We start from the raw sequence: 21,079 nt of genomic DNA, 5'->3' as shown, positions 1-21,079 counted from the left end.
GAGAGAGAGAGAGAGAGACACCTCTGTCCTGGGTGTGGGTGTGTTACTGGGAGTGCGTAGGATGCCTTAGCAGGGTGTGAATGTGTTTTGGTTTATTTTGTGTGTATATGCATTTTCACAAGTATGAATAATCATATAGGTGTGTTTGTTACTCAAACATCTTGTGCAAATTTATTACATCTCAACGTCTGAGTCACATGAGTACATCTAATGAAATGAATTAAACACACACACACGACAAAAACCCCCGCCCCCACCCAGCACACACACACACACACACACGACACACACACACACACACACACACAGACACAGGAGGCAGTCTCCTACCTAAAAGTCCTAAAAGCTGCCTGTCATCAGTGTCCTCTACACACACTCCTTTGTCACTCACACACAGATGAGCTCTGCCCGGATGCACTGAAGGTATTTGTGAGGTTGAGATAAATGTTTATCTGAAGGATGAAACCAGAGATAACACACAGTATCACTAATAGTCTGCACATTGTTTTATTTCTGTAGATCATTTGTACTTTTATTTTGCTGTTGTGAGACGAAAAGATGAAAGACATAGAAGTACAGTATTCCCTTGTTTGTTTGATTGTACAGTACAGGGAACAAGTGAGAAAGTCCAAAGTTCAGTACAAGCATCAAAGCTTTTTCTAAACAGACAAGTGTGCTTTGTTTGTCCGGGATGTGTAGTTTAGTGAAAGAGACTGACACGCCCTCACTGTGTTTCTGCCTTTGTTGTTTCTTCTCAGATCAGGAATTTGGTGACATGCGGATTAATGATAATTCCCTGCCATGTTTATGTTGCCCTGCAAACTAACTGAAGTGAACTTGAGGATGTGACTGATCCCTTTTTAAATCACAGCCACCTCCGGGGACATCCCTGACCTTTAGAGGGACTAGAGTGCAGCCCTGCTCATGTGTATAAGGTGTTCTTCTGTGTAAAGTATTCCCATTAGCAGCATTAGCTAGCAGTGTAGCTCTGTGGATGGTAATGTCAGTCCGTTGGTTGGTCCACTACTTCCAGGCTGAAATATCTCATCAGCTATTAGATGGATTGAAACTTGCGTACAGACCTTCAGGGTCCTGAGAGGATGAGTCCTAATTACTTTGGTGATCCCCAACATGTTATTTTTTTTCTAATAAGATGTCTTAATTATAGGATGGATTGCCATGAACTTCCCCCACAGGATGAGTTATATTTACTTGAATTGATTTTATCTCCACCTTTAAGTCAATATGGACAAGAAGTGCTCAGGAAACAGCTACTAGACCTTGGGGAGAGATTATTATTACGTTATATATATAAAACAGGATCTTATAACAGGGTTCAATGTTAATGTTTTTTTTTCTCTTGTGGGTAAGAAAATTACTTGCCTCTATACAAACAGTTTTGCCATGTAAGTGCTCTTGTCAGCTCTTGTTATGGCACCGAGCATTTTTTAAAAACTTGACTTTGAAAGATGACCTGAACATACGACAAACTGCTCAATACATAGTTGATACATAGTGGTTTCGCCCACACCCTCTAACGCCACCCAACTAAACTCTTGTTTCCAGGATAACTGAAACACTCATAAACTTCGTTTTTAAGCGACGCTGTTTTCTCATTTTTTCCCAAAACAGACGATGTCTTCAACTATTTTTTAACCACTTGTCCTATTGGTGATCAATCATTTTTTTTACACAAATGTTCCCAGTGGATTTGATAAATTCTAAAGTTTATTGTTATAATATTCTCACAATGTAAGGTAATATTATATTCCGTGAACATGGGACCACATATACTGTCTCTATTAGCAGTAGAAAGAGTATCTGTTTTTCCAGACAGGTGGACACACCCAGAGATAGAGAGACAGAGACTGTATGACTGGACTGATCAAAAATGTGTGCTCTCTGTGCTGTTCCCCACTCGGCTGCAAAGAAAGCTGCCCAGTTGCATTCCTCACCATGATTACCTATTGTTGATATGCTGCAGAGAGACGCCCTGATCCTGAATGACTCTCATGCCTGCAGATGCTTAACATGGGACTATGCAATGTATGGAAAAAGTGTCTCTAATACAAAGTTATGATGTTATAAACTTACTTTCTGGCCTGCAGGTTGTGACGTTGTTGACTGTATACAGTGCAGGTCTGTGTTTGTAGCATAGAGTGTATCTGAGCCCTGACAGAAGGTCAACATGGTGAAGATCAGTGTGAATAGCAAGTAAAAATAAAAGGCACCTCTTAATTTCATATTAAATATGTGGCTGTGGTTCAATTCAACCCTGTGGCCTTTTGCTGCACGTCTTCCTCTCTCTCTCTCTCTCTGTACGCATTATCACTCTTCAACTACACTAACAAATAAAAGCAATATAAAGCCCCCCGAAGTCATAAAGTTGTATAAAATGCACAATCAGATGTTGAAGAAAATAAATCAGGGTAATGAAACATAATACATCAAACATGTTATGTATGTAAACTAGGACTCTGTACATGCTGTTAAGTTCCCATTCCTATCACTTAAATGTATATAAAGGGCCAGTTTGTAAAATTTAGAAAGGCAGATATTGAATATAATATGCATAATGTTTTCATTAGTGTAGAATTACCTAAAAATAAGATTCTTTATATTTAAGTTAGAATGAGCTGTTTTTATCTACCGACAGCGCAGGTCACCTGCCCTGGCGGGCGCCATGTTTCTCCAATAGGCCAGAACAGAGAAAACACAACAAGCTCGAGATAGGTCCTTTCAAGTTATTGCGCATTTCACGGCCACTGTAGTTCATCCTTTGCGCTTGGTAATGGAGGGTGAAGTGAGCTCCAACTACACCACGAGATGCCACTGAATTATACACACTGGTCCTACACAAATTGATTTGCATTTTTATTCTGCAAAACTCCTTTTAGAAGGTTTCCAGTCAAAGTTTTACACGTTCATATTGTGGATTAAAGTCAACAGTTACCACAGAACAGAATTTGAGAACATATGATGGTCAATATACAAATAAATCAGTTGTTACATTAGTGACCAGTGTTGGGCTAGTTACTCAAAAAATTTAATTTATTACTCATTACTCTTTTCAAAAGTAATGTTACTTTACTTGTTATTTCCTGCCAACAGTAATTAATTTGACTACTTGTTATATTACTTTCCTGCTACTCCCCACAAAAGTAAGTAGTTGTGTCCCTTCTACCCAGAATTCAGACCTGCAACGAATTAAATCCAGGTTTGTTTGTTATAATCAAAGTACTGGAGTATTTCGACCCACGTGTGATGAAAATGACGTGTGTCTATATATGTGTCTGGGATTCAAATTGTATCATTTTACATAAAATATTATTATATTTGGAAGCGTTTCATGCCCTGATAGTGAGAGAGAGACGACAGGAAACGAGGAGAACAGGAGGTGAGAATGAAGCAACTCTGAGACCATTCATCAGTCAGATTTGGAAACACTCATTGCAACTTGATTTTCCCCACCTGCATTCACTATTATAGTGAATGCTATTAGTGTGAATAAAAAGTATTTTGTTCTCATCTCCCTGCAGGAATTCAGTGCCCCTCCAGCTCCATGAATTATGCATCCATGGTAATTAAAGGGCCCCTTGCTCCCTGTGAGAGATCTGAGAGTGTGTCAGGGCCCCACTGAAAAGGAAGGGCAGGGCTGAAGGTGGGAGGACAGGATGGTGCAGGGAACTGGTCGGTCCGGTCTTCCCCTACTAGGCGGATGTCTGGGCGGTGACACACCTGTTAACCTGTCTGGGAGGAGCTGCCACGGTGCTGACGTGAATTTGTGTGTGTGTGTATGTTTGAGTGTGCTTGAGAGGAACCAAAGGGGAAGGAGAGCCAGAGTGTGTGCCACAGGGTGAGGAAGACAGAGACGAAGAAGGAGTAAAAGAGAGAGAGAGTGAGAGAGACTTTTGTGGGATCTCTGGTTGACCCACCACGACCTCCAAGATGTTCAAGAAAAAGGAAAGTACGAAGGACGGTACCGTCAAGGTCTCGGGCAAGATCAGCAAGTGAGTTTTTTCCCTGTGGATTTTAAGAATGTAATGCATGTATGAATGTATGTGACACTGTATCTCGCCCATGTTCCCGGTCCTGTTCTTCCCCAGCCCGAGAACTGTGTCATGTTTCCTGTGCGTGCCGTTGTCCTCTTTCCCTCTGTGGTTCTCCTCCTGTTACACTGTGGCTGGGTTGAAAGAAAGTTTTAATGCTAGTTTGCTCAGTGAATTTCCTGATTTTCAGTTATGTCAAAGTGAATCCTCTGGGATGGTGAGAGCATATTGAGATGTTTGGCAGCCTGTTAACGGGTCCCTGGGGTCAGGTTTACTTTGTAGTAGTGCTTTAGCACAACAGGTGGAACCAGTGAAAATGTGTTTATGACTACAAGTGAAAGTCAAAGAAAGAAACCTGCTTCAACCTGCTTCTCAGGCACCCAAACCCCAAAAATGTGACTTCTTGAGCCATTTTTACCCCAAGTCTGAACCGAGATTTAGACTTTTGACGATTATTGTTGTTAGTGATCATGTTTCAGTGAGAAAAAAAACCCCTCTAAGGACTGAGTGTCAAAAGATAATCCAGCTGCTGTACTGCGAAAACAGTACATGTTTCAAAACAGTGCTTAAATTTAGAAGCATCTAAAAAAAAATGACAAAAAAGCTTAATTTGATGTGTAATATATGAAATGTTCCTGTACTTTAAATGCTTTAAACTTAGACAGAGTAAGGAGCTTGACTGATCAGTAATTTGCTAAATGTGATAAGAAATCTCCCAGTAACTGATCAGAATCAGAAATACTTTATCAGTATGTAAAGAGGCGATGATGAGGTGATTTCCCTCTGCCCTGTATTTATTTAAGTAATAGGAGTGATGAGACGGGTTGTATTAGTAGTTGAACCGTCACCTTTTTGACATACTCGACTTCCGGTGATTTATTTGACGTAACGGCTTTCAAGCCACTTTTAAACACACAGTATGTGACAGGACCACCAGTATGTCAGAGAGAATCTGGAGATACATTCAGCTGCCACAGTGATGAATAGTTTTTGTTCCTCCTTTGTCACAGTACTGACGTGGTTTCAGACAGCAGGTGGTGACCAGCCTGTGGTTTCACCTTGCCCCTGCCCTCCTGGACATGTTGTCTTGCTGCTGAGGTGTGATGAGGGCTGGGCAGTCTGTACTGCTCAGCTGGTTTCTTTCTCTGATGTGGGCGTTGGTTCCCAACTGTTCTTTACGGTGTGACACAGGACATGTTGCTCCGTTTGTTTGGCCGTTAAGACTTTTCCATCACCCATCAAATCAATTAAGATAAGATAAGATAATTTCCATTCTTGATTTATCTTTAGATTCTTTTTTCAAATAATTGATTCTGATCACTATTTCCCAGAGCCCCTGCTAAAATAACTTTTTATGTCAAATGATAGAAAAGAGAGAAAAGCAGCAAATCGTCACATTTCATAAACTGAAACCAGAAATTATTTCACATTTTTACTTGATAAATGCCTTAAATGATGATCAGAATTGTTGCTGTTTAAACCGATGAATCAACTTATTCTTATTCAGCACTAATGTAAACTGACCAATGAATCAACACTGAGTTCTGTTACTTTACAATAAAAGACACATTTAGTGTCACAAAATGTCAAGAAACTTTAAGAACAGCTTTTGTAATTGGAAATTACATCCAACATAGTGGTGTGTGTCATGGCGACCAAAGAGCGTCCCTAAAGTGGCAAAAGCGTCTTTTCTGAGGTCCAGGTTATGGTTAGTTTAAAGGCTGTCCCCAATGAATGAAGGCAATGAAATACCGAACAAGGATAGCTGTAAAACCTGTGTGTGACTGTGACTCTGTGTCTGTGTGTGTCTGTGTGTGTGTGTGTGTGTGTTTGCGCTGGTTGGTGTATGAGGGTGGATGATGTAACGCCTGTAAGCACTGACTGTTTGCCACATCTGGTTCTGCTGGTGCCTGTGTGCCATTTACATCTCAACCGCTGGTGACACAATGATGTAATAATGGCACTGTGACTGCTGATGTTTGAGTCACTGTCTTTGCTCTGTTAGTGGGCAGAATAAAGCTTTGCAGTTATTCTTTGTGATATGAAAAAGGGGTCACACATGCTGCTGACCCTGCCAAGTGATAACAACAAACATCTGCAGCTTCGCTTCGTTTTAAGCTGCTTTTTTACAGCAGCCATTTTGACATACATTGGTAGGGTAAAATGATACTAATTAGGGTCTGTTCATTTCAAGGTGCTGCTGTTGTGCATGTGCACTCAATGGAACGGAGCCTTAATTAGTATCATTGGTAACACCTGTGTTTACCCTACTGTTTTATGTCAAAATAACTGCTGCAAAAAAGGTCCATTAAATTTATGATATAAACTGGGAGCTTGGAAGAAATGTAAGAGGTATCACCAAATCAGGGAGTGTGTGTGGTGCAAGTTTTGTGATCTTCCAATGAACTAAAAAATGCAGACAAGCCCTTCTGAATTATGTGGGTTATCCAGTTATCCTGCTTTCAAGTGAAATCAGTCCTAGCTGCTAGCTGAGCAGCTATCCTTACATACATGTGCATGTTTCATAAATTAAACACTCATTGTTAAGTGAGGTTTTTACTCATTGCATTGTTATTTATATTTTAAATGGAGTGCATTGTTTGCCATTGGATGTTTCTATTCAGCTCAGTGAACACAAGAAAAGACACACCCCAACAATGTCAGAGACAGCAGTGCTGTTTGTGAGCAGCTCAAGCTAGCTACAGGTGCAACATGCCGTCCTCCACCCCAGATCAGAGGACAGGCACACTGAAGCTGGATGCAGATACATAATGTGTCCACACGCCAACATTATCACAGAGGTCATTCAGCTTCTTGAGCTTTATTCATGAGGAAAAGTATCAACTATTCTACTCACATCACCAACAACCTCCTCTCCCACCCTGTAGCTGTAATAATAAGTAAAGGGAAGTTCAAATTAGTATATAATATATATTATATAATTTGTATTTGAAAAAGGTGTAAGGCAAAAGAAGTCAACCTCAAATTTAATGACAGATTTTAGTTAGTAACTAGACTAGTTAGTAAGATAGATTTAGTTCTAGTATATTTATAGCAATAAAACATATGAGAACATTAACCTCCACCAGCCTGTATCAACACAGAGACACACATTCAATGTCTGACATTAAGATATGTTAAATAATAACTAAATTACTGAATCATATGAACAAACTATTGATTTTTTAATTTTTAAGGTCAAAAGTAACAACAACTCAAAAACAGTGAAAACACATTAAGAAGAGGACAGGTGGTAAAAGCCTGCAAGTCATATTAACACAGTGCTTCATTAATCACTGATCCTCTGCTGACACTGATGGGCCGTCTGAACAATAGCGCAAGTATTTCTTTGGCTTAAAAGTTAAGAAATAATTATTGTGAGTGTGCAGCAGATACCTGTCTCTCCTGCTGTGTGAGCAGGAATAGGGAGGCCATTGTCAGAGCAGCTGCAGAACCAGATCAGCTCGCAGCTCAGTGAGTCAGTGCAAGAGGACGTCTCTGCATTCCTCTGTCCTCTGCTCCATCATTGAAGAGTCGTGTGCTGCTCTTTAACGACAATCCATTTAGGTCGTCAATGTTGTAAATCTACCTCCTGTGACATTTGCTCGTTTTTTTTCCAGGGCGACATGGCTTTGTTCTCTGAGCTAGCTTTGGTATGTGTTGTCAGTTAACCAGTGAGGTCCTCAATGATTTGCCGACATTCTTTGGTTACGTATCAGCGTTATTTGAGAGGTTTAAGTGCATGAATGAAGGTTTTTCAGCCCTGCTACCATAAACTCTCAGCAAGAAAGCAAGAGTTTAACAAGTCTTGTCACATTTTCAATGATTAAAGACTTATTTTAGTGTAAATGCTGTACATTGTGGGTATTACATTTGCTGGTGAATGAATGTGTGGTAAAATGATAACTGGACTTTCGAAAATACACACAACAGTAACATCTGGATTAGTTTTGGGGAGGTTTTTATGGCATCTCAAAATGGAGACATTGGATATGCAAATTATATATGCAATAAGAAATTCAACCTGCAGGTTTCTTGCAGGAAGTTTCCCTGCACCTGTGGAGGAAAACTTGGAGCTCTGGTGACTGTAGTATTATACTGTATATATTGTTCTCCCTTGTTTAAACACACACCTTCTCACATGATTTGATTTAGATCCACTATAACTGATCACTCACTCACCAATAATTTAAACTCACAAGATTTAGTTAACACAAAAACCTGTTCAAACCAAATCTTTAGATTTTTGACAAACAGACCTCTTATTTAGTTTTATGGGTGTAGTTCATCTCTAGTTGCCGGCCAGCAGAATCTCCTTACTCCTCCTTTTGTCTGAGGCATCGTTTTACCTTTTTGCAGCCAAAACTGGAAGAGTGACATAGACAGAGAGAAACAGTGACAGTGACAGAGGAAGGTGACAGTCACAGTCAGCCACTGAGGAATGGCTAGAATTTAAGGAACGCTTCGGGGTTGGCTCGGAAGTTGAAATGAAATAACCTCCGGCCCTTGAGACAGTGCGTGATTTGTCAGGTTGTGTTTGATCTTGATAAACAGGCATCAGTCAGATAATGAAGTGAAAAGAGAGAAAGGAAAACTGCATCAGTGCAGAGTTTTGGTCCTGGAGATTAGGGCTGCTAAAGACTGTCACTAGCCATCACACATTTCTGATATGAATTTATATATTTGAATACATATATTTATAAATATCTATATATTTCTTTGGAAACGTTTATTAATGAATTTGTTTATTTATTTTTAAGCGTAACAACAAGTCTTGTTTAAAATACAGAATAAATAACTTCCAACTTCACAAAAACAGATACTCGTGGACGGATCAATACAACGGATGATGTAAAACATTAAAGGTTATTTAGAATTTAACGCACTAACAACTTGCTGCTTAGGCCTCTACTGTCTCTCTCCTGGTTGGAGCCGGTGACGGTGGAGAAAATATGTTTTGTCCTTGAAGTTTATTGTCCTACAACATGACAGGGCTCTATAGTCTATAAAACAATGTTTGATTTATTTGTGAAGTTACACCAAAGAAAGTATAATTACTGACATGCCATTGGTTTGGTTGTCTTTTTCAACGCACAAGAGGAGAAGACTGTACTGATTCTTGACAATACGCAATCTGTTCTGTGCTTCTGTCTTAATCTGTGGCCCTTCTCCTCACCCTGCAGGACCCAGACCAGCAGCTTGGCCTTGCTGATCGCCCAGATGCAAAAGAATGCCGACCAGGTGGAGAAAGACATCCTCCGGTCTGAGGAGATGCTAGCAGTGGTGAGACACACGAGCACACACTGACAAACAAACTCAAACTAATGATACATCTCTTTTAGTGGCAGCCCCTTTCTAATGGAAATCCCCCTGACTGTTGTCTGCTTTCACCAGGACAATGAAAATGAGAAGAAAGACCAGCCCTTCGAGCATCAGGCTGAGATATCAACCAAGCTGGGCGAGGCCGAGGCCCTGCTGAAGCAACTTTTCCTCGACGTTGACAAAGCCAAGAAGCTCAAACACCCACAAGCCCGCGAGATAGAGAGCGAGTGAGTTGTTACAGAATAAATACGACACAGAGATATTACAGTACAGCTGCCCAATGCAGAGAAGTGTGGAAAAGTTTGCTTTCATGATCCTTTGAAGGTAAAAATCACACATTAGTCCACAACAGCACATTACTGGATCCCCAACCTAAAGCTAATGCTAATGCTTGTGGAGGCCCACAGCTTTAAGATAAATAGACATTATTTAGCCATTTTCTCCCATTTCATAATGTCACTCTCCTCATTACAAAGTCTGTGTCTGTCAATCAGGATAAACAAGACAGAAAATAAACGTACAGACAGATTTTGGAAAGAGGACACACTGAAATAAAAACCTGTTGTAAGTTGTTTGTTTCTTTGCCCCATCTCTGTCCTCTGGTGACTCCAGTGTCATACTCCTCCATGAGCGCTGGTTAAAGGACTGCACCTTCTACCGAGAAATCTATGAGCAGATTGACGATGTGTCGCTGATGCCGAGAATCGACTGGGCGCCTGTTTTCAACGAGAAGCAAGTAAGTTTAATAACACTGTCTGAACATTTGGGCCAGTCTGCTTAAAAACTCTCAGAAGATCCAGGATTTATGTTATGTAAAGGATGTTGGCAGCATGTCATATTTTTCTTATTGTCAACTAATTCCAGGAAAAGACCATTGTACAATGTGTATTAATCCGCCGTTGAAAATAGTCCCCAACAAATGCGCTATTTACTCCAGTTTTAGTGATTTTGGCGAGAAAATAACTACAGTGCCCAGTTGCTTTAGGAAATTACTGGGCCTTTTTTTAAAAGTGAGTTTTTTTTTCTAGAGATTTACATATTCAGGAACAAATGATCTTCGGGTTGACAGACAGCCAGAGTAAGGAAGTCTGTTTTTCTTATGGGATTAGTTAACAATAAGATACAATAATACATCTACTGCTGCTCCACATCCTGGACATACCTGTTGCTTTCCTACAAAGATGTTGCATGTTTTCAGTCAATAAACCAATGCCAAACAGATTCTCACTACCCTAATAAACACATTAGCCAGAGATGAGCAAGTTAAAAAACACATCTAGTTAAAGAGTCCCTCAGCCTTGTTGTTATTTTGTCTCTACACAACATTAACTGTATTCTTGTGTGCGTGTGATCACAGAAAGAGCTGAATGTGGAGGAGTACGGGCCCACCATGGCAGACCTGGAGAAGCAGATTGCTGCTCACAACATCCTGCACAAAGAGGTCGAAGGATACAGCTCCCAGCTTTGCGTCAGCTCTGCAGGCAGCAAGGTAAACAAACATGAAAACACATTCACAAGATACTTTTAAGCAAATCACTCCAAATCCATCACAGCAGGTCATCAAAACTGTCAATGTCGTGAGAACGTTTTCAGTTTATATGGTATGTTGCTATTTTGTCTTTTAGGAGAAATATACAGCCCTGAAGAAACAGTACAACAATATACTGGTGAGTTTAGTTCATTACATGTAATATTAGTGAATCATTTATTTTTGAGTTTTGTGATGAAAAGACAATGAGTGAACATTTATTGGGGGGGGGGCTTTGAAAAATATCTCTTTCTCTTTAAAGTTACAATGAAATTACGTTCATTCTTTGGCCTTTATTGGTTAATTATCATGTGATAGTGTGTTATTTTACAATAAAACTTTATGTTTTTCTGTTCATGTATCAGAAATAATTATTTGTTATTTAATCTTAGCAAATAAAATGTCCACATACTGAACTCAATTTTGAGCTATTCCCCCTCTTCTCCCTAACTTTGGTTAAACGTATTGTTTTTTTTCAACAAGAAACTTTCAGAGCTTCTCAGGTTTTATTCAGTTTTATTTATTTTCTCCTCAGGACAACTCTAAGTGGCGTCGCCACTACCTGAACAGCCTGTACGAGTACATGCAGGGCTGCAACAAGGAACTGGCCTTCCTGGGAGAAGAACAAGATAAGATCACAAAGCAGGACTGGAGTGACCGCATGGTGGACCCTCCTGACGTCCGCAGGCAGTATGAGGTCAGGACCGACGGGTTGTTTAGCCGAAACAGTGAAAAATACCACAATGATCCACATTGAGTTATTAATTCTGATCAAACACATTAACAACCCCAATTTGATATGATCTCAAACAGAACTTTAAGAACAACAGTCTGCTGTCCCACGAGAGCGAGGTGAACAAACTCCAGGAGGAAGGAGACAGACTCATTGAAATGAAACACCCTGCAAGTGACACAATACAGGTACCTGTCATTATCCAGAGGACACTGCTTTGAACAGCAAAGGCTTTAAAGGCCAAAGTCTTCAACTTTAGAAATGTCATGAAGTTTAACCTTTTAAACTCCAGGTTAAAATAAATAAATTACATTACATTTCCAGGCTCAGAAAGATGCTGTACGAAACGATTGGCAGAAATTCCTCAATCTCTGCATTTGTCAAGAGACACACCTGGACAATGTGGAAGAATTCAAACGGGTAAATATGGGAAAGCATAAACCACAATTTGTCATTATTATTATTTTGTGTTTATGTGAGAACATAATGCATATTTTGTCTCTCTATTATGCACTGAATGTATCTCCCTGATGCAAAAATATATATTTTTGTGAAATTTTCCAGTACCAAATGGAGACAGAGCAACTGTCAGAGACAATGACCAAACTCAACAACAGCCTGGACCCCAACTCCATCGGCAAGAAGAGTAACTCAGAGACACTGCTGCAGCTCGAGGTACGGGGAACTTTCATAGTCATTATTACTGAATCAAGCAAGGCGATACACACATAAGATTCAAACTGCACCTCCCTGTGGGAGGCGTGGGAGAGACCTGGTCATATGAGGAGAAAATATTATATATATTATCATATATATTATAATAATATTATATATAATAATATATATAATAATAATACATATAATTATATATATTAGGAAGTGATGGTAGTTAGTTTTAATATGGTGAAAGACTGGACACATAAAGTAGGTTTATATTATTATTATTATTATTAATTTTATTATTATTATTATTATTGTATGTTAGACATTTGTATACCTACGCATTATCCATTATTCTGGAACATAATTATTTATTTATATGTTGTTTTTAATGTAACAACAACTGTAAATGAGTGTATTTTTGTTAGATTTTCTTGCTAGATAAATATAAATAATAAATAAATAAATAAATAAATAATAAGACAAAATGAAACATATCTAAATCAGAATATCTAATAAAATTCATATACACAGCATAATAAATAGGCACAAAATAGCACAGCACACATCCACCCATAAATATTGCTGAATTCTTTCTTTAAGTAATTTCCTTATTCAATTATTATTTTACATTGTTTGCTGGAGTTCATCTTTCAAAATAAAACCAACTCATTGGTTTAGTCCCACTAACAAAACTTATCATGCATCCTAGTTTAATATACGGCCAAAAGAAGGTAGGTTTGCAGTGTTCAGGACACCCGAAACAAAGATGCATTAAACTGTCATTAGAAACAAGAGATCACAGTTAAGACTTTTTCCCTCTGTGTCTGTTTCCCACCAGGCGGAGGAGAAGGCTGTACAGAACAGCGAGCAGCTGCTGGCAGACCTGAGGAAACGCAGCACCACCATCGCTCCTCTGAAGCTACGACGCAACAACCCCAACAGACCCATCACAATAGAGTCTCTGTGTGACTGGGAGACAGACAAGGTGGCTCTTCTAAACCTTTAATTGTTGTGAGGCAGAGACGGTCAAGTATCTGGCTGATTTCGATTCAGTGTGGTCTAAACATTTTTATCATTATCATCTAGGCTTCTCTGTCAAGAGGGGAGAAGTGCACCCTGAAATCTAACTCAAACATCGAGAACTGGGACATTGTCTCCACTGATGGGAAAACAAAAACCTTCCCAGGAGTTTGCTTCCAGATTCCTCCACCTGATCCAGAGGCCATTGACAAAGTGGACCTGTAAGTGATGCAAGGTTTTATTATTATGCAGCCACAACAAACAATGCAAGAATGTGTCAGTAAGACTGTTCCTATTTCCTTCCTCTCTGCCTCTCTCTTCATTAGGTTGGGTCGTGAACTTCAAGAGATCAAGAAGAGAAGAGCTGCTCTGGCGGCATCCTTGAAGAATCACAAATCAGAAGTCTCCAGATCCCAACAATCAGGTCCTTAATATTCTATAAATGAAAATCCTTAAATATTCTATTTATATGACTTAATTAGTTCTATAAAGCATTATAAATATTTATGACCAGTTGCACAAATAGTGTTAAATCATTATCAGTCAGTTAACTTTCCCTGTCTCCTCATTCAGCTCCAGTGTCTTCTGCTGCAATGGATCCCAAAGTGACAGCCCTGGCTCAGCAGCTGGACAAGCTGGACAAAGACTTGGCCAGTGCTGAGGAGAGCATGCTGAGCCGCCTGCGAGCCCCACTGAGCCGCACTGATCCAGCCGGAGATCTGGCCAACAGGCTAAGGGAACAAGAGGTGAGGGGAATAAACAGGCATCAATACTGTTGTTATTCATTCAATCTGTATTAATTAAAGCATGTTTCTGTGTGGATTCTTTCAGTCTATTCTTTAGATTTAGATTTACATGTGTAAAAGCATGTGTAAAAGCATGGCTTAATTTATTTTACTTAATTTAATGTCCATCATATGGTACTGGTTGCTCATTATGAACCTACACACCTACAGTTTTTTAGTTTAGTTTTTAGTAGTGCTACTGCAGCTAGATATAATAGTGATGCATTATTTTTATATTACCCCTGATATGGTTTTGTTGAGCGGTCGATAGTGTAATGGGACTAATTTTTCAACCGTTTTTTGGTACCTGTATGCATTGACATACAATACATACCACAATCCATACTGTATCAGTACTGTACAGTATTTTGCTGAATTGTTTATCATCTTAACTAACCTAAATCAAACGCTTCATGGACAGAAAAGCATAGCCCAGGTTCAGATTGTACAAATAATGACTGCTTCTCCCACATACAGATAACTTAGACTGTCATGAGGACAAACATACAGAAGCTATAAAATAAGGACAAAAATGAAAAAACTCATTTTATATTTAAATACGTAAAGTTACAACCAATGGGTCGATGGGATTTCTCTTGAGTCTAGACACCATTTCCAAATAGAAACAAGACTGATCTGCATATACCCCTTGGTAATCATATTGTAGAAACTGTGGAAAAACCTACAGTATATTAGTGCAAGTATCTAAAGTATCTACATTGGTCTGTTACAGAAAGCTGCCAAGGCTCTGAAGGCTCTGGAGCAGCAGAAGCTGGCAGCTCAGGCTGACCTGCAGCCCCTGCTGTCCAGCAGTGCGTCTTCTGCACTGCCACTCAAACTGAGTGCTGCCAACAACAAGCACGACAGCATTGCAGAACTTGCTGACCTCTACGGCAAGAAGTAAGAGGACGTTGTGTTTGGAAAGTTGCATGTATGCAGTCACGTGGTGGAGGGTTTGTCTCCATATAGTTATTCCTGTTTTAAAGTGGCAAATTAACCACAAATTATTAAAAGAAATTGACAAAACAACATTAAGACCTGTCATGTTTTTGGTCATTTTTAGTCTGTCTGCCATTATTGAGCTCTGCTTCTGAACTCAGCCATTTCAGTACACTTATAATTATATATATATATATATTTATTTTTCTTTTTTTTCAGAGCGAATGCGTCTCTCAAACTGGAGAGTCAGATTAAGAAGGTGGATGGCCTTGTCTCTGGTTTTGAGAAAAAGCTAAGTAAAGATGGTCCAATACCTGACGTACCAAATGCAATCCAAGCCCGCACTGAGGACATTCAGGTGAGGAAATCTGCATTTCCACATTCTTTTAAGCTCTTACCTCTACCACACAGGTGATTCTGTTTCTCATAGACTCAATTTGGATTTGACTGATTTTAAATTGCCTGTCTCCTTTGCTGTATTCAGTACCAGCAAAAGTCTGTGGTAGCGGCTCAGGACGACATGAAGAAGCTGAGTCAGGATCTGGAGACCACACAGCAACTGTGCAGCTCCCTGCAGCAGGGCTACCAGGAGTTCTGCCCTGACATCCAGCGCCAGAAAACAGACGTCAAGCAGCTGCAGACCCGCTATGCAAATGTGGCCAACCAGCTGAAAGAGAGGTAACAATCAGACTGCAGTCAACAGCAAAACACCAAAAGGGAAAATCACCTTTTACTTATCCTGCTCACAGTACATAGACATACGCAAACTGTAGCAAGTTTGCATGTACTAAAGTGTATACAATTGTACTACTGTGCCGAGGCCATTAATGTTGCAAATAAAAGGATTGTGTTGATCCATTTGGAAGAAGCAGGTATTTGTGATTAAATATAAAATACATATATACTGTAACAGTACATAAAAAAAGCTGATATTTGTAAAGTCAGTGGTCAGGCAAATGTTTAAGCTACTTATACCTCAAATATAAATATGTTTTAGGAAAAGGCATGAAGGAAAACCTGAGCTTATCACCAGCTCTTTGAATTAGAAAGTACCATAATGCAGAGTTTTTACAAAGTCAGTTGTTTGATGTTTCTGTCATATGATGAATTCTCTAGAGAAAACATCTTACAAGAAGCTGGAACGAAGAACCAGGAGTTCCAGAGCACAAGCAAATCCCTAAACTCCTTCCTGGACAACCTTCCGACAAACCAGATTAACTACAATGATGATCTGTCTCAGATCACTGCTAAGCAGAGTTCCCAAGAGGTGAGACTATCTGGTGACTACACAGAAGTGTCACGTGAAGAATGGTTGAGGGTGCTATCTTTTTTTCCAGAGCATCCACTCCTCTTAATTTCTCTGTCAGTAATTTCTTTATACAAATGCTCTGCTCTATGTAAATCTTCTATTATTGAATGATAGATGATATTGATAACACATAGTGATTACTATCTGTTTAACTTTTTACCATAGAGGGTGATGGATGACCTGAAGAGGAAGGGAGATGACATGGACAGAGTGGCTGACCTGTCTCAAGATCTACAGAATCTATTCAATGTAAGTCTCAAACTGATTATAATATAATTCTATAAAATATTAGCAAGAGAATGTATTGGTGATTTGAGGCATTATATATAAAGGAAAGAAATAAGTCAAAATAGCATAGCCTAATTTTTCACATCTGTGCAGGAATACGAGGTCAACGTTGACAAATACAACAGTACACTTGAGGGTGCTGGAGCCACTGTTGCAAAGAAACCTTGTATGCCCGGACTGGCTGATGCTATTCAGAAAGAGGTAACATTTTAAGTTCTATGTTTTTAACATAATATAAATTTGTTACATTTATTAAAAGTTTAAGGTGGCTGATGTACTGCTGTGTCTCAGGAAAAGAATCTGGTCAACCGTTACACTGAAGCAACAGCTGAAAACACCCAACGCCAAAAACAGATGGGCTTGGCTAAGAATCTAATTTTACAAGTAAGTAAACAGATTGAGAATCAAAAAAAGTTTTCTATTCTCTATATGATGTCTTTACTATAAAATATATTATCCTTAAAACTAATAAATACAAATACATTACAAAACAACACACTTGACAACTTTTTGCCATTCAAATAATTTGTTTTTCCTGCTGCAGAATGAAGACAAAGTCCAAATGGTGGCACAGCAACAAGTGCAGCTTGAAAGCCAACAAAGGAGTTCTTTTGAGTTAGACGGTCTGTTCAAAGAGCTAGATGAAGAGAAGGAGAGGACAGTTCATGCTGAAACAGACCTGAGAACCTTTAAAGACAGGATGCTGTCGTTGAAGAGTCGCAGAGGAGTAGAGCGTGTTGAGGAGAAAGAAGTACTGCAGTACTACCGTGACCCAAAACTGGAGAGGGATTTGGCCGATCTGCAGAAAATTCTGCATGAAGAGGTCCTGAGGCGTAGCACCACCCAGACTGATGTTGAAGTGTTAAACAAGAAAATCACCATCGTGGAGGACACCCTCAAAAACACTCCACCAAAACTGTTGACCAGAGAGGTGACAGAGTTTGAGAAAGATCCTCAGCTGGATGTAGAGGCTGCTAAGATAAGAGATGAAATGGCAAAGATCAGAGAGGAAATTCGAGTCAGAGATGGAGAGCAGATTCAGATGAAGACAGAAGTCACGATTCTCCAGCAGAAGAGACCACTCATCAAAGAGATGGTGGTTAAGAAGGAAGTGGTGAAAGTAGAACAGAACCCAGAGATGTTGAGGGCAGTGCGAACATTTGAGACAGACATTTCTGAAGAGAACAACAAGATCAAGTTACTCAACGATGAAATCTTCCAGACAAGGAGTCAGATTAATGCACTTGAGAGACTGATTCCTAACATCAAGCCAAAGATCATCACTAAAGAAGTGAAAAAGATTGAACAAGACCCTGACCTCATCACTGAATCTAAGAGGATTCTAACAAGTGTGGAGGAAGAGAGGATTGAAAACAACACTTTGTCCAAAGAGCTGATGGAGCTCCACAGCCGCTACAGAGAAGTTCAAAACTGGAAGCCAAAAATCGAAGTGAAGGAAATTGTTAATGAGATCTACCGGATAGACCCAAACACAGAGGTGGAGATAATGCGGCTCAGGAAAGACATACAAGACTCCAGCAGGCAGCACTCTGATCTGAAAAGGGAGGTCACCCAGGTCACGTCTGAGGTGAACATCCTTCGTTCTGAGAAGCCCAAGGTGGAGCTGAAGGAAGTTCTCCAAGAGGTGGTTAAGGAGGAAAGAAGCCCTGAAAATGAGAGAGAGATACAGAGGCTAAACGATCAAGTGAGCCATTTACGCACCACTTACAGCTCCCTTGAGGACAAGGTGAGACTACTTAGGAAAGAGAGAGATGAATGGAAGGCTGAAAAATCCAAGATAGAGACCAAACTCGTCACCAGAGAAGTCATCAAGTATGAACCTGATCCTCTCTTGGAGAAAGAAGCTGACCGCTTGAGAAGAGATGTGCGGGAGGAGGCCCAACTGCGGCGCTCTATTGAAGAGATGGTGTTTGATCTGCAAAACAAATACATCCTGTTGGAGAGACAGAAGCCCGAGGAGAAAGTTGTTGTACAGGAGGTTTTGCGTTTACAGAAGGACCCAAGGCAGTTGATTGAGCATGAGAAGCTCAGCAGGAGCCTGGATGAAGAAGTAATGACTCGGCGTCAGATAGACCTAGAGTTGCAGCAGCTAAGAACAAAGGTGGAGGATAAAGAGAGGATCCTCAGAGAGAGTGATGAGCGCCAAAAGAGGGTTCAAGCTGAGTCTGAGCTCAGAGAAATCAAACTGCGGATCACACAGCTGGAAAATGCCCCACCTCCTGTTGAGGAAAGTATTGTTGTCGAAGAGGTACTCAAAGTTGAAAGAGACCCGAAACTGGACAGGATGACAAACGGTCTTCGGTCAGACATGGACAAGCAATCCAGTGAAATCCTACGCCTTCAGAGAGAGATACGTAGCATCACGCTAAAGCTTGAGATCCTGCAGAAGGAGAAGTCTGGTGAGAAGACGGTGTACAAAGAGGTTGTCCGTGTTGAGAAAGACCAGGCAGTCGAAGCAGAGAGAGATCGCCTGAGGGAGCAGGTTTCTCAGCAAAAATATACCAGACAAGACCTGGAAGATGAAATCAGACGTCTCAATGATAAAATCAACCTTCTGATGAGCACCAAGTCCAGCTCTTCAAGAGAGGAGACTAACCTTACTTTGAACAGAGATGCCTTACAGAGGGAGAGGGACAACCTCACTCGGGAGCTCAGGACACTGGGGGCCAAGAAACATGACACCAGCTTGTCTTTCCAGCAGCAGAGCAGGTTATTGAGTGAGAGAGCGCAGACAAGCAGGCAGAAAAGCGTTAAAATGGTGTCTGAAACCCAGCGTCTGGAGAGCGATATCCTGGGTGAAAAAGATAAGATCCATCAGCGAGACAGCATCATCCGAGATCTTTTGCTGAACCTGCAGAAAGAGGAGCAAGCAGAGACAAGGACCAAAGAAACCAATGTCTCCACCAAAATCACTATTCTGGATCCAGATACAGGCAAAGACATGTCTCCCTATGATGCCTACCTGCAAGGCCTGATTGATCGTCAACAGTACATTCATCTTCAGGAGCTGGAGTGTGATTGGGAGGAGATTACTTCGATGGGACCTGAAGGGGAGACATCTGTACTGCAGGATCGCAAGAGTGGAAAGCAGTACTCCATCAAAGATGCTCTAAAGGAAGGAAGGCTGACAGAGTTTAATCTACAACAGTATAAACAAGGCAAGATTCCCATCTCAGAGTTTGCCTTGCTGGTTGCGGGTGACAACAGGAAGCAACCCCAGTTCAACTCAATCGTCCCAAAGTCCACCACAACAGTGAAATCAGCCCCCTCAGACCTCTCCACTGCTAAAGAAGTCTACCCAGTTGCTGGAGTAATCGATACAAACACTGACACCTGCTTTACAATACGTAATGCCGCCTTGCGTAAATTGATCGACCCCACCACTGCCCAAAAACTTCTGGAGGCTCAGGCATCAACTGGTGGCATCATTGATATCAACAACAAGGAGAGATACACAGTTCACAAGGCAGCAGCTAAAGGCCTCATTGAGGACAGTCAACTCCAGAGGCTACTCAATGCACAAAAGGCCTTCACTGGTGTTGAAGACCCCATGACCAGAGAGTGTTTGTCTGTGGGAGAAGCTGTTCAGAAAGGCTGGATGCCAAAGGACACTGCCACTCGCTACATGGAGGCACAACACCTGACCGGAGGGCTGGTCAATCCCAACACTGGTCGCAGAGTAAGCATCTTGGATGCCATTGGGTCCAAAATGATCGACAGCACAATGATGAGGGAGCTGCAGTCTGAGACTACCTACATTAAGGATATTGTAGACCCAATCACAAAGGAGAAGATCAACTACAAACAAGCTATGGATCGCTGTAAGACAGACCCAATGTCAGGCTTACCAATGCTGCCCGCCTCCTCCAAAGAGTCAGGTTACACTCCAATGTACAACTCAAAATATGCAAGATTTTAGATATGTTTACAACAGACTTGGAGATATCTGCTACGTGGAGTGGTATAAATGTACTATTAGATTATGGGAAAACCATATGAAAACACATTTGAAACCATATGAAAATATATTAATTACAATGTACATTATGACTCAGGAAAAGTCTTCTGCTGCAAAGCTGTCTGTCTAGCCAAAATGATTGCTGCTGTTTTGCCTTTGTTTACCAAACATGTGATGTGGGCGGATGTTTTTTTTGATTTAATTTAAAAACAGAGAATATAAATGCAGTTTATCTTTGATATTATTGTGTTATTAGGGATACTGGGACATGATGCAATGCTATTTACCAAGATTGATTTGATTCTGTATTACTTATGGGCTATCCTTGACACTATTCACTTTAAACTGAATCTTGTTTGATACTTTATGAAGAAACAAATATCAATAAATTTAAATTATACCAGTTTAAGAGCATGGACTCCCTCAATTTCAGTGCTGTGTAGTCTTTTTAAACAAAGAACACA

General features: G+C 40.3%; 1 protein-coding gene across 1 annotated transcript; it reads left to right on the top strand.

Moving 5' to 3' along the window:
• Positions 1–3,828: 3,828 nt before the first annotated feature.
• On the top strand, positions 3,829–21,023 carry evpla (envoplakin a). Its single transcript, XM_035660651.1, has 22 exons — positions 3,829–4,010; positions 9,233–9,332; positions 9,444–9,598; positions 9,984–10,107; positions 10,729–10,860; positions 10,997–11,038; positions 11,435–11,596; positions 11,713–11,820; positions 11,957–12,052; positions 12,197–12,307; positions 13,134–13,280; positions 13,382–13,536; positions 13,642–13,739; positions 13,889–14,061; positions 14,834–15,000; positions 15,259–15,397; positions 15,524–15,717; positions 16,156–16,306; positions 16,514–16,597; positions 16,730–16,837; positions 16,928–17,020; positions 17,181–21,023. Exons 1-22 carry the CDS (start codon positions 3,949–3,951, stop codon positions 20,574–20,576), a joined length of 5,997 nt encoding a protein of 1,998 aa, XP_035516544.1. The 5' UTR covers positions 3,829–3,948; the 3' UTR covers positions 20,577–21,023.
• Positions 21,024–21,079: the final 56 nt, after the last annotated feature.

This window comes from Morone saxatilis, unplaced genomic scaffold (assembly GCF_004916995.1).
Source record: "Morone saxatilis isolate NCDOM2014 unplaced genomic scaffold, NCSU_SB_2.0 Contig17, whole genome shotgun sequence".
NCBI lineage: Eukaryota > Metazoa > Chordata > Actinopteri > Moronidae > Morone > Morone saxatilis.
This window is presented reverse-complemented; position numbering and strand designations above follow the sequence as displayed.

Bases quoted from the DNA above. Each gene is read 5' to 3' on its own strand.
- evpla (XM_035660651.1), top strand. From the start codon at position 3,949: ATGTTCAAGAAAAAGGAAAGTACGAAGGACGGTACCGTCAAGGTCTCG. The intron at 15,718-16,155 runs GTAACAATCAGA...TGAATTCTCTAG, and splicing joins GCCAACCAGCTGAAAGAGAG to AGAAAACATCTTACAAGAAG. The intron at 16,307-16,513 runs GTGAGACTATCT...TTTTTACCATAG, and splicing joins CTAAGCAGAGTTCCCAAGAG to AGGGTGATGGATGACCTGAA.